This window comes from Eurosta solidaginis, chromosome 2 (genome assembly GCF_040869045.1).
Source record: "Eurosta solidaginis isolate ZX-2024a chromosome 2, ASM4086904v1, whole genome shotgun sequence".
In the NCBI taxonomy this organism is placed as follows: Eukaryota; Metazoa; Arthropoda; class Insecta; order Diptera; family Tephritidae; genus Eurosta; species Eurosta solidaginis.
In genome coordinates this window covers 300,310,832-300,324,324 of record NC_090320.1, presented here as the reverse complement: position 1 = coordinate 300,324,324, position 13,493 = coordinate 300,310,832, and the positions used below count along the sequence as shown (strand labels likewise).

General features: G+C 34.3%; 1 protein-coding gene across 1 annotated transcript; it reads left to right on the top strand.

The window, feature by feature from the left end:
* Positions 1 to 4,711: 4,711 nt before the first annotated feature.
* Positions 4,712 to 12,945, top strand: cpb (F-actin-capping protein subunit beta). The gene is made up of 2 exons (XM_067768772.1): positions 4,712 to 5,003; positions 10,289 to 12,945. Exons 1-2 carry the CDS (start codon positions 5,001 to 5,003, stop codon positions 11,114 to 11,116), a joined length of 831 nt encoding a protein of 276 aa, XP_067624873.1. The 5' UTR covers positions 4,712 to 5,000; the 3' UTR covers positions 11,117 to 12,945.
* Positions 12,946 to 13,493: the final 548 nt, after the last annotated feature.

Below are 13,493 nucleotides of genomic sequence, written 5' to 3'. Positions count from 1 at the left end.
TTGAAATCGTAGATCACAAGCTTGATGTGGTAGACGACAATCTGAGGTGGTTTTAATTTGTCATAAAAAGCTGTAGTTACCCACGAACGTACGTACAAACAACCCTTCAAAAAACGCGAGTACTCCATAAATAGTGTAAAGCTGGAGACATTGGTGCTTTATCGGTAACCGTATCGGTAGCATTATAACAGCTGATTCGACCTATCTTATGAGAATCAATGCAATCGATTATTGGTGCCGCTAAGGTCGTAACCGTGGTTCAACTATATACAGGTTGGCTCATCTGTAAAGCAACAAAATATGTCTGTCCAAATTGTCAAAATCTGTGTATTGGTGTTGGTGCGAATGGTATGGAATGGAAACATAAAACTTAGCAGTTTTTTTATGTGTAAGTAAAATGTTACCAATGTGTTGGTTTCATTTTGAGTTTGTCATCTCCTTTTGACAATCCCTTCGACCATGCAATGACATAAATGAAATCAGCTGATGAGATGAGCCAACCTGTACATAATTGAACCATGATCGTAGCCAACCAATTGGATTTTGGTTAACCGTCGTAACGATAAACAGCTGATTACGTTAGGGATACGGATACAGCGATACGACATACAGCACCAATGACTCCGGCTTAAAGACTACTGCTTTAGGAGTATAGGAGTGTTCCAAAACTAATCTGTATTCATACAAAAAATGTTCTCCAATTAACATTGCGATGTCCTAGGATAGGAGTAGGTGATCCCACTCTCGCTTAGTTTGTGAGTATTCCATAGAGTACATACGTGAGAGTACTTTCCCAAGTACTTTCACTGTAGTACTCCATGGAGCACCCACAGAGGATCATATGCAAAAGTACTAAAGTGGAATTGTGTCGGAAAGAATTATTGAAGTGAATTTAATTTAAAATGAAAGTAAATGAAGAGGGGCAATACAACTTTTATATTTTATACTACGAATATTCGTATGTTATGTAGCATTTGCGTGAATAACGAAACTAATATAATATGTATACATAAAACCAGTGCGCGGTTGCATTTTATCAGAGTCGCCATAGTAAAATTTTATTATCAGTTATTCGTATGCAATATTTTACTTTTGGCAACTCTGTTCGATCGTCATCGTGTCGTGATCACGGTCGTTAAAATACGAGCAATGATCGGCTGATGGTGGTCCGCAAACCTATTGCAAAGGCCTATTGTTTGAGTACTCCAACATGAAGAAAATGGAACACGTAATCCAACAATTTTTGCAGGGAACATGTCAGCTGGCAAGGCCTATCTTAAGGGCTCCGGCGACTAATAACGACATTGACTGAATTTAGTGTGGTTTAGTGCAGTTGTTGTTGTTGTAGCAGTGCTTCGCCCCATCCAATAGGTGCGGCCGATCACAAATTGTCATCAATGACCTCGAACGGGATTCCAATGAAACTTGCTGTTTCAACAGGGGTGGACCATAATGAGAGGGGTGTTAGAGGCGTTTGTTCCACATTACAATTAAAGATATGGTTGGTGTCATGTGGGTACACATTGCAAGCGGGGCATACATTTTGTATGTCGGGGTTGATTCTGGATAGGTAAGAGTTTAACCTGTTACAGTATCCAGATCGAAGTTGAGCTAGAGTGATTCGTGTTTCCCTGGGTAGTGTGCGTTCCTCTTCCGCAAGTTTAGGGTATTGTTCTTTGAGTACTGGATTCACGGGGCAATTCCCGGCATAAAGGTTCGACGCCTGTTTGTGGAGTTCACTGAGGACCTGCTTGTGTTTTTTGGCTTCATACGGTTTAATTTAATTTAATTCAATCAGATATCTGTTGGGATGCCCAGGTTTCTGGGTATTCAACAGGAACTGTTTGGTTAGCATCTCATTTCTCTCCCTGATAGGGAGTATTCGCGCCTGATTGTGTAGATGGTGCTGTGGGGACATAAGAAGACATCCCGTTGCGTTAGTGCAGTCGGGTGGCTTCGTGACACACGTATTTGTTGTCGGCTACACGTTGATGAAAATCAAAAATTTTTGATTTTTTCAGTTGACGCTTGCGTATTTGATCATAGCGGGGTGTGATTGACAAAACAGCAGTGTTGTATTTAGTTTGTGTTGACATTAAAAATGAACAAGTGTGCGGAAGAACAGCAATTAATATGAACATGACATTTTTAATTAGTTTAAAAGATGTACATGTGTATCCAAAATTTCTTTTTATCTCTCTTTTTCCTTTTCTTTTTATTTAATGTTTTATTATATATATTTTATTGCTGTAGTTGCAAGTAAAAAAAAATCGTCATCCGATGACGGCATATTCACGCCCGAAAGCTACGGTTTCTCAATGCAAATGTTGATTGATGGCTTTTTATTTTATGATCGCGGGGCAACCGTCAACCGCCCAACACGCACCCATACAAAAATACACTCAATATCTTTGTTAGTCGCCGGAGCCCTTTATGAATGTGCAATGTAAACGAAAACTTACCGACGTTCAACGCACGTACGTACGTAGCCTGGAACGTAGATATCAAAACGTAAGAACGTGTCAGCTGAACGCTCTCACACCAGGATGGCTATAGTAAACTTTTTTTACCGTTTGCGGTTTTTATGCAAAAACACCTAATTAGAGTTTGGAATATTGTGGAAATAATTCGAAATAATTATGTAAAATGCAGATTATAAATTTATAATCTATTCATACTTATTTAATATTAATTCCAGCCTTTTACAACATCAAAAATGAAAATAGAAAACGTTGATGTTTCCATAAGCATGCACTCAAACAGGTCAATAGCAATATCATTGTAAATTAAATTATTATAATTTTTTAGTAAACAATGAGCAATATTTTTTCGTTGCCACTACGGGCATAAATTTCGCTCAACCGTGTGTACGTACTGCAGAGGAAAACGTACGTTACACACGTCGCACGGTGGGGCATTTGATTAATCTAACTGGCCAAAAGTCGATTTTTCAAAATATTCCAATTTTTTTTTTTTAAATATACTCCCTGGCGTTCCTAGGTGTCCACTGAATTGTATACATACCACAAAAGCCATTTGCAACGTCAACGGAGCTAACCGCGCACATCTAAAGTTGTGTAAAAATAGTGTGCAGTTCTACGTATTTTTAACCTAAATACTTGTTCACTTGTTTAGCCTTAATCAAATCTAGTTACATTTTCTTTTAGGACAGGTAAATGTGTTTTTAATTCATATGTTAGATTTTTTATACCGCATGTTTTAACTTAATTATTCTCCTTGTAATACTACTGTTGTTGTTGTTGTTGTAGCGATTAGGTTACTCCCCGAAGGCTTCGGGGAGTGTTATCGATGTGATGGTCCTTTGACGGATACAGATCCGATACGCTCCGGTAACACAGCACCATTAAGGTGCTAGCCCAACCATATCGGGAACGATTTATATGGCCACGTTAAACCTTCAGGCCATCCCTCCCTCCCCACCCTTACTAAGTTCCATGAGGAGCTTGGGGTCGCCAGAGCCTCGTCTGTTAGTGAAACGAGATTCGCCGCTCTAAGGTGAGGTTGACAATTGGATTGGAGAAGCTATATGTTGCGCTACACAACCCCTTGAATCCCTTGTAATACTACTATTTTTCAATATTAAATTTTTTAAAAACCTTGCAAAGAAAAAGATATATCTTTTTTTCATGGCATATCATGTCAGTAATTTTTTCGCAATACATAAGCTTTTGTTTGTTTCAAAGTTTAGTAATAAAAACGGCTTCGCATACCCCAGAGTTTTTGAGTGGTGACCAATTTTGTAAGAGACTGATACCCCTATTGGCAAAAGGTGGCAAGCTTGTGAAAACATCCTCAGTGGCAACACCTAAGTGAAAAGTTTTAAAATGTAATACTATATCGATGTACCAAATTTGACTAAAATCGGTTAAGCCGTTTCCCAGATGGTAATGAGTATATAAAAAAAAATATAACCAAGGTAAAGTGGCAACCCTACTTAAAAGTATCTATAAAAATGCAGGTAAAATACCTTTCTTTTGATACCAATATTAAACATATCTATGTGAGGCAAAAAAATTACTCCGGGTCCCTCCGAAACCGGGGGCTCGATCCATAGTAATTTTGCGCGGAACACCTTGAATTTCTCCAAGAACGCCAAAAATTGTAATGCTCAATAGATTAAACTGGCTTAGTATTAAACAGTCAGTTAGTTATTTCACATTGAAATTTATACACCAACTTAGGTTAGGAATGTTACCGAATTACCTGAGTAGTAAAATACATTATAATCATGAAATCCACAATTATGGAACAAGAAATTGCAATAATATAAGACTGCCTAGAATAAGAACTGAGTTCGCCAAAAGGTCTCTTGAATATTTAGGGTATAAAATGTATAATGAGTTACCTTCTGATTTGAAAGACTGTGAAAATATTAGTAAGTTCAAAGAAAAATTGTTTTTATATTGTACGTCACTAAATGTGACATAAGTATTTATGTTTAATCTCTTATTTTAACCTAAACTAGGTCTTAAAGACCGTAATAATAAATAAATAAATAAAAATAAAAATTTACTGTCAAATATTCCCTTTCATAACAATGAAGAGGACAACCGCTTTTTTAACAGAAATGAGTGCTGCTTTAGTTTTTGCCAGCTAGATTGATCAAATACCCCACCGTGCGTCGCTGAATAACTGTAGCTATATGCTCAAATCCGTCATCTTTGACTTTAAACACCATTGACAGCTGTCAAGGGTATTGCTCATTTGCCCACCTCTACCTGAAAAAATAACAAGGCCTAGAAAACATTAATACACTCGAATTCCCTGAAATCTAGTTTAAAACTAACTCAATTTAGTAAATTTCATCTACATATATTTTTCAAATTTAACTCAGATTTGTGTTTGGAATACGAAATTACATAGTAAAGTACGAAATATAGGTGAGCTGCCACAATAGAGCCAAGTTGAAAGTAAGGGAAATACTTTGGAAAAGAAGCAGAAACAAAGGGAGATAACGACGAACTATAGGACAAGTCAAAATGGTGGGTAATATACGTTTGAAATATTATTTTTTGCCACTCTTTGATGTTGTGAATTTACTTGAATGTGGACTTGGAAGGTGTGCCGGCACTTTGCTTTCATAATAACAAGGAATGGGCAGGCGCACGAATGCCACACATAAAAACTATGCCCATATATGGTAAACGAACGAATAACCTTATGTTGTGGTTGTATGCAGTGCTTTTGACATTATGGGAGTTGTCAATGTGCCATGGTGCAAATATTGGGCATGTGGAAAATAGCTTCAATTGAAAATATAGAATAGAGCCAAAAATGTATTCAAAGCTTTTCAATTCACAGTTTGCTCGAAGCTTTTTGAGAAAATTATAAAAGAGAAGCTAACTTTTGTCATCAAAAGCGTCATTGAGCCGTGCCAACATGGGTTTGTGGCTGGTCGCTCGACTGTTACGAACCTAGTGTTTTCTGATTTCTGCATCTCTGCATTTCAGGACGGTTGCCAGGTAGATACTGTATACACCGATTTCACGAAGGCTTTCGATAAAGTATCGCATAAAATCTTATTATTTAAACTGGAATCCATTGGATTTCACTCTGTTTTCCTATCATGGTTAAAATCTTATTTGTCGAATAGGTCCTTGTGCGTGGAAATTGAAGACTGTAAGTCCCAACCTTTCTTGGCAACATCCGGGGTACCTCAGGGTAGCATTCTTGGTCCTCTTTTATTTGTGCTCTTTATTAATGACATTGGTTCCTGCTTTAATTCGTCTGATTTCCTTTTATATGCAGACGATCTTAAGATTTTTCGTAGAATTAATGGCCCGTCAGATGCAGTGCTCCTACAAAATGATCTAAATAATCTTGTTGCTTGGTGTAATACCAATAGTCTCTACTTAAATGTCAAAAAATGCTTTCAAATGTCTTTTTCTAAGTCGTCTACCCTGCATACCACGCCCTACGGTATTTCAGGTGTTCCACTGGCTTCTGTCAAGGAAGTTATTGATCTAGGTGTTGTCTTCGACACCTCTTTCTCCTTCGTTAGTCATATCTGTTATGTCCTTCAGAAGGCTTACAGAAACCTTGCCTTGCTTCGCAGATATGCAAAAGACTTCAAGGATCCCTATACCAGGAAGGCACTTTTTATCTCTTTAGTTCGCTCAAAATTAGAATATGCCTCAGTTGTCTGGAATCCCATCTATAGTGGCCACTCTGCCAGAATAGAGAGGGTTCAAAGAAAATTCATTAGATTTTGCTTAATTTCTATTAACTTTGACGATCCAACCCCATCCTATTACACGCGATGCATGCTTATCAATCTCCAGTCTCTTGAAATCCGGAGAGCTGCGCATCTACTAATGTTTGTTTATGATCTCATCACTGGCTCTTTGGATTGTTCAGCTCTTCTAGCTAAAGTTAATTTTAATATACCTAATAGGTGTCTTCGTACTTTCTTGCCCTTTTACTTGCGTGTCGGTAGAGCTAACTATTGCATGTTTGACCCGATTTTCCGCGCACTTACCGTATTTAATAGACTCTCAGGGATTTTCCTTCTTGATTTCTCTTTGTCGAGAAGTACGTTCAAGTCTTCTATGGATCTGTGGTGGCTGTAATTTATTTTTATTATTTATTCATCTCATTGTTATCTTTTTTCTTTTTTATTATTTACACGGTAATTAATATATAAGTTTGACTATTATATCTTTTTATATCTCTATTCATTTGTATCTAGACTGTAAGATTCTTTTCGATGTTGTTGTTGTTGTTATCTTTTTTCTTTCTTATTATTTACACGGTAATTAATATATAAGTTTGACTATTATATCTTTTTATATCTTTCTATTCATTTGTATCTAGTATGTAAGATTCTTTTCGATCATAGACTTAATAAACATATATACATATACATATATACATATATACATATACATTCCATTGTGGTCTAAATTTCCAGTTTCTGCTAAGAAAATGCAGTTACTTGCTGTACAATTTGGTTTCGGTTGGGTTTCCTATTCGGTGGACATTCTACGTTGGATTGTTTTAGCCTTGCAACTTCAAAACACTTCCCGAAAGTCTATAGGGGTATTCTCTATAATAGTGGTCCTGTGCCCATGATACTGTAGGTACAACGATTAAGGCACCCCCCGGATATGAATTGCATACGCTACGGGCTAGACTCCTACAATTACTAGCGCGCTTCTCCCGGAATCGATTTACTTTATCCTTGGAATCGTCAACAGATATTAAACGCCTTTTACGACAAGAACACAGGAGTAGGAACTCACTCAAAAATATGAAATTTCAAAGTTATGAGCACCCCCGGCCTGCCAAATTCAATACCTACCGAACTGTATACTCAATTTGTTAATACCTCCACTAACACTGCTCTACAAAATTAAACTTTTTGCATTACCCTGGATCACTACTATTTTTTTTTTATTTGCTATAGTCCCCTAATTATAAAAATGGTCGAAATTTAAAATTCTATGGATACATTTTTGTTTTTTTTTTTTTTTTTTTTTTTCTAAAATTTGCCTTTTTTGAAAAGGGAGATCCATTGATTTTATCATATCTCTGGAACGGGTTTGTCGAATTTTGTTGGAGAAAACAGCATATAATAGCAAATGGAATTAGCTTAAAATTGTTTAAATACCATTTTTTTAAATACTTATTGGTTTCAGATTTATTTGCATCGCATTATAAAAAAATCGGTTTTTTGTATTAAAAATTTCCATTTTTTTCTTCTTTAATTCGTAAAAAATCGAAAGAGACAAAAACTTACAACTTTTATTAGATGATCGTAAAACTGTGAACATTCCAAATAAGGCAAGCTTTATTTCATGAAAATCCATGGTTAAACGGTAATATTTTTAACAATTAAGTGAATGAAGGAAAAATACGTATTTTTATTATTTTTGTTTATTTGTTATTTAAGATACCTTTATTAAAGAAATTCTACAAAATTTAGTACTTGAAATATTTAAAAATAGTTTCTACTTTTTGCTTGTCTACTGTAATTTTTTTTTTTTTGCCAAGCTTTCCAAAAAGTCCAGTTATATCATAGCAAAAACATATATTGTCTTTATTTCTATAAAAACAAGCATATGGCTTATGTCGCTCACGATAGGTAGTTATCGTAACCTGTTTTTCTAATAAATTTAATTTTTTTTAGACGGGATGTAAGTAGCTCTGACTTATCTTTTGGAAGCTCTAGGGGTCTTATAAGATCGTCTAACAAGGACTGTATCAGAGGCTTTGGGCAAAATCCATCTGATACGCTGGAGATTTTTGAAGACGATGAGATAGGCGATGGAGGAACTTCAGTATACGTATTATGTTGATTTTCAGGACATGGAACTCCAAATCATTTGTTTTCCAAATCCTTTTTTTTTTTACTTAAACAAAAGTAACAGCATCATGATCACATGTTTCTCTCCGCATCATAGGTTTTTCAATTTGCATGTTTTCTCTGTGAAAAATGAGTATCATAAATATTTTTAATTAATAAATGTAATTGTTACTTACTAAGGGTAGGATTTCCATTTCTTTAAAATATATATACAGCTATCACAAATTGAATTTGGCGCCCAATATTGGCTCAAATTCTCAACATCTATTTTAAAATAATCCTTATATGAATTTTGTAGTGAAATAGTGAAATTTCTCCACCCTTTTGCTGTAGTGTAAAGACCACATACATAACAAAATATATTCGGGTCATTTTTGCAGACAAATTTTCTACTGTTATTATTCATTTTTTTAAAATTCACTAACCAATTAATAGTTTTTTGCTGTTGTTGACAACTTGCCTTTTCGCGATCAGGAATGCTAGTTAAATAACATTGAATGAGCTAAATGAATTACTTTAAATAGTCGCAGGCCACTTCGATTTTCAAAAGTATGTATATTTTTTTTCGTTAAGTTTATCACAATCGGCGACAATATACCATACAGGGCAGGCATCTAATGAGTCTGTAAACTTTTTAACCACTACCTGCGAAAGGGTTTGAAAAAAAGGGGTTTTCAAAAAAACTTCATATGCTATGGGAAATGGCGTGTGCAGGCTGGGATGTTCAGTAGGTAGGTATAACAGTTTCTATGACGGAGTGATAATTAGATTTTTTTTTTTGTTTTTATGATTTAAGCATTCTAAGAACATCGCAAGAAATGCCTCAAGGAAAAAGTTGTATATATTTGATTGGGTATTTTCACTTTATTGTCAATAAAACCAACATTTATTCATGTATTTTCACGAAAAAAGGTTTCCATTATTTAAAATGTTTACAGTTTTAAGACCGTGAAATAAAAATGGTAAATTTTTAAAACCTTCGAGTTTTTATGAATTTTTGAAAAATAAAAAAATGTTCGATTTTGCAAAAAAAATTTTTTTTTTTACATTTTTATGTGAATAACTCCACAACCGTCGATCATATTAAAAAAATTTCTTATCAAGACTTGAAGAAAATTTTGCGGTGAATCCACTGGTGTTTCTCTCAACGAATTTAGATAAGTAATTTCCAAAATATGATAAAATAAATGGAAAGACCTCTGTGAAAATTCGTGATTTTAGAAAAAAAAAAATCGTATCCGTAGAATTTTAAATTTTGGGTGTTTTTGTACTTAGGGGCCATAATACATCGAAATTAAATAGTTAGACTTCAAAGTAATTTCTCTTGTTGACTAGTGTAACCAGCGTGTAAAGACTGTAAAAAATATATATCGCATTGGGTCATACGGGAGAGTTAGTCAGTTTTTCGCGATTTGAGACCATTGCGAGTTTTGTAGTTAATCGTCGTTTTTAAGTAGGTCTGCGATACATGATAGAATTGTATATTTACTAAATACATATAATTTTTTTTTATATAACTATTCATGTATGTATATAAGTTTTGTTAAGGAACGCATTCTTTGGTTGCAGCCCAGCGGCCGTCATGGCAGAAGATGCATCAAAAATTTAGAAATAAGTTTTTCAATTAGGAAACAGTTTCTAAATGGGGTTTCTAGTTTGAACTTGTACTGAAAAACTTCGCCTTATAATTCAATAATTTGCTTTTGAGTTGTAAAGGTCAGAACATGGTAACTTTATATAAAAATACATGGTTATAATTCCATTATTCACTTGAGGAAAGGAATAATGACTAAAAAAAATTATTAATTATTCCGAAAAAAGGAATAAAGGATGCATTCCAAAAGTGCCATTCTATGAATGGGAAAGCATGCACTGCATTCCGGGGTGATTGTATTCATTAAAAACTGTGATGTTTATATGTATATTTGTATTTTTTATCTATTGTAATGTTTTTTGTTTTAGTCGGACGTACAAATGGACAGTGCGCTTGATCTCATGCGTCGCCTGCCACCCCAACAAATTGAAAAAAATCTAATAGATTTGATTGATTTGGCGCCGGATTTATGCGAAGACTTGCTTTCATCAGTAGATCAACCATTGAAAATCGCAAAGGACAAGGAACATAATAAAGATTACCTACTGTGCGATTACAATCGTGATGGCGATTCATATCGATCGCCATGGTCAAACACGTATTACCCACCTCTGGAAGATGGACAAATGCCATCGGATCGTTTGAGAAAATTAGAGATTGAAGCCAATTATGCTTTCGATCAATATCGCGAAATGTACTACGAAGGTGGCGTATCATCGGTATATCTATGGGATTTAGAACATGGTTTTGCTGCTGTAGTTTTAATTAAGAAAGCTGGAGATGGAAATAAAAAAATACGGGGCTGCTGGGATTCCATACACGTTGTCGAAGTGCAAGAAAAGCCAACGGGGCGTACAGCACATTACAAACTAACCTCTACAGCTATGCTGTGGTTGCAAACGAATAAACAAGGTTCGGGTACAATGAATTTGGGCGGCTCGTTAACACGCCAAACGGACCAAGATGCCAATGTAAGTGAATCGTCGCCGCATATTGTGAACATTGGCAAAATGGTGGAAGAAATGGAAAATAAAATACGTAATACGCTTAATGAAATATACTTTGGAAAAACAAAGGATATTATAAATGGTTTACGCAGCGTACAACCGTTGGCTGATCAACGGCAGGAGGTGGCCATGAAACAAGATTTGGCTGCGGCGATTCTAAAACGTAACGTTAAACCAGAATCTAATTGAAGAGCATGTGCAGTAATAAGGGTGGTGTATGGCGGTTGTGGAGTATACGGCTACTGCGAGCGTAGGGGAAATGAAACAGTTTTGGAAGCATTGTAAATTTACATGTACCAGCAGTGAAACTGCTTAAAAATAAGCGGTGGCAAACAAACATGTCACATAAAAGCAATTCTTTTAATTAAATAATAATGAACGACACTTGCAAGGAATAAAATGAAAATATATTCAATTATAAATATGTAAATTTTACTATAAGAGTCCTTACCAATAATATATGAAAATGAAAATATGACAAGAACTGCGCGCGCTTACAAATTAAATTGCATACATTACAATTACATTTATATAATGCAGTAATTATGAATCAGTCCATAAGAAAATAATTCAAAACTTTTTAAATAAAAAAAATTTATTTTAATTTAATGATAAAAAATGTGAAGTCCCAATTCAGATAAAAAATTTGTCAGATTGAGGTTTGAGAAATTTCGAGTTCTTGTTCACAGAGAGCGATTGACTCCTTAAGGTTTGTTGAAATTTTAAGATATACATATATGACCGTATTAACTCTCAATGTATCTATTACTTAAAGAAACTTTTTGAAGTAATTTAAAAAAATACTCATTGAATTTCTGGCAATAAAATAGAAAAAACGGCATAGAAAAACTGCTGTTTGAATTGCAAAATTAAATTTATAGCAATTGAATCTAATAAAAGGCTACTTTTGAGTTGTTTGTAAGTAAAAATAAAATAAATTAAATCTTTTTGCATGGACTAAGTTGCCTTAAACAGCAGCTTTAAATTACTTGTAAGTTGTAATTGATAGTAATCTAATTTCTGAGCTAATCATTACGATTCTACTATGTGTATAGACATCTCGCATTACTCTTTTAAGTACAGCATTTACTTGCATGCGCATATTTTTGAAAAATTAAAAGAAAGCATAATAAATTAACGCATCGAAATGAAATTAACAAAACATACCAATGACACAAAAAACTAAAGCATTTTTAATTATTGTTCAGTAGTGGCGATTTTTATTATATCTAGCAATTGTTAAACTTGTTAAAATTATTTGAGAGCAAAAACATAAAAAGAATGTAATAAAGTAAAGGTTTGGTATCGAGCTGCATATGTAATTATGTATGTATTATTAGAAAATCAAATTGTAGCTTCTCACTATTATATGACATAAATGTTTTAATTATACATTGCGATTTATCGTAAGAAGTCATAATCTGGTTGTCGTTTAATTATAAACAAAAAATAACAACCAATCAATAATGCTGAAAAAGAATTATGTTAAGCATAAAAAGTACGTCTTGTCAATTGTTTGTACTCCTTCCGCCTTGCGCGTCCTCATGCCTGTATTGTAATGTTTAATATATCTTAATATAACATTATTTTTTATTTTTTTTTTTTGCTATCAACGGTGGGAATATAAACAAATTTTACAAATGTTGAAGGTGGATTTGGATTCACTGATATACATATTTCCAAGTATCGAAATGCACACTTAAAAAAAAATTATAAATTTTTTACACACCATTTGATTTCTTGAACAACCAGGCGATATGATTTTGTTAAGAAGTCTGTCTGCTCTTTTAGTATTGATTGAACATCAAAGTCTGTTTCTACTCACGTATGTACATATGTCTTCATTTGATAATGCATACAGCTATATTTAAACAAAAAGAAAAAAAAACTTGTAAAACGCTTACGTTTCAATCGAAATAATTTTTTGATAAAATTTAATTTAAACCACAAACAATTGTGCAAAATTCTATACAAGACACTAATAAAAGAAACAAAAATAAAAACTAAATTTAAAATGACATCTGATATTATCTCTAGTCATAAAAAATAAAGAAGGTCTATAAAGTTTATCAAAACAAGTAAGGGAGGCTAAGTTCGGGTGTAACCGAACATTACATACTCAGCAGAGAACTTTGGAGACAAAATAAGGGAAAATCACCATGTAGTAAAATGAACCTAGGGTAGTCCTGGAATGTGTTTGTATGACATGGGTATCAAATGGAAGGTATTAAAGAGTATTTTAAAAGGGAGTGGGCCATAGTTCTATAGGTGGACGTCATTTCGGGATATCGCCATAAAGGTGGACCAGGGGTGACTCTAGGATGTGTTTGTACGATATGGGAATCAAATTAAAGGTATTAATGAGGGTTTTAAAAGGGAGTGGCCCTTAGTTGTATATGTGAAGGCGTTTTCGAGATATCGACCAAAATGTCGACCAGGGTGACCCAGAACATCATCTGTCGGTTACCACTAATTTAATTATATATGTAATACCACAAACAGTATTCCTGCCAAAATTCCAAGGGCGTTTGATTTCGCCCTGCAGAACTTTTTCATTTTCTTCTAA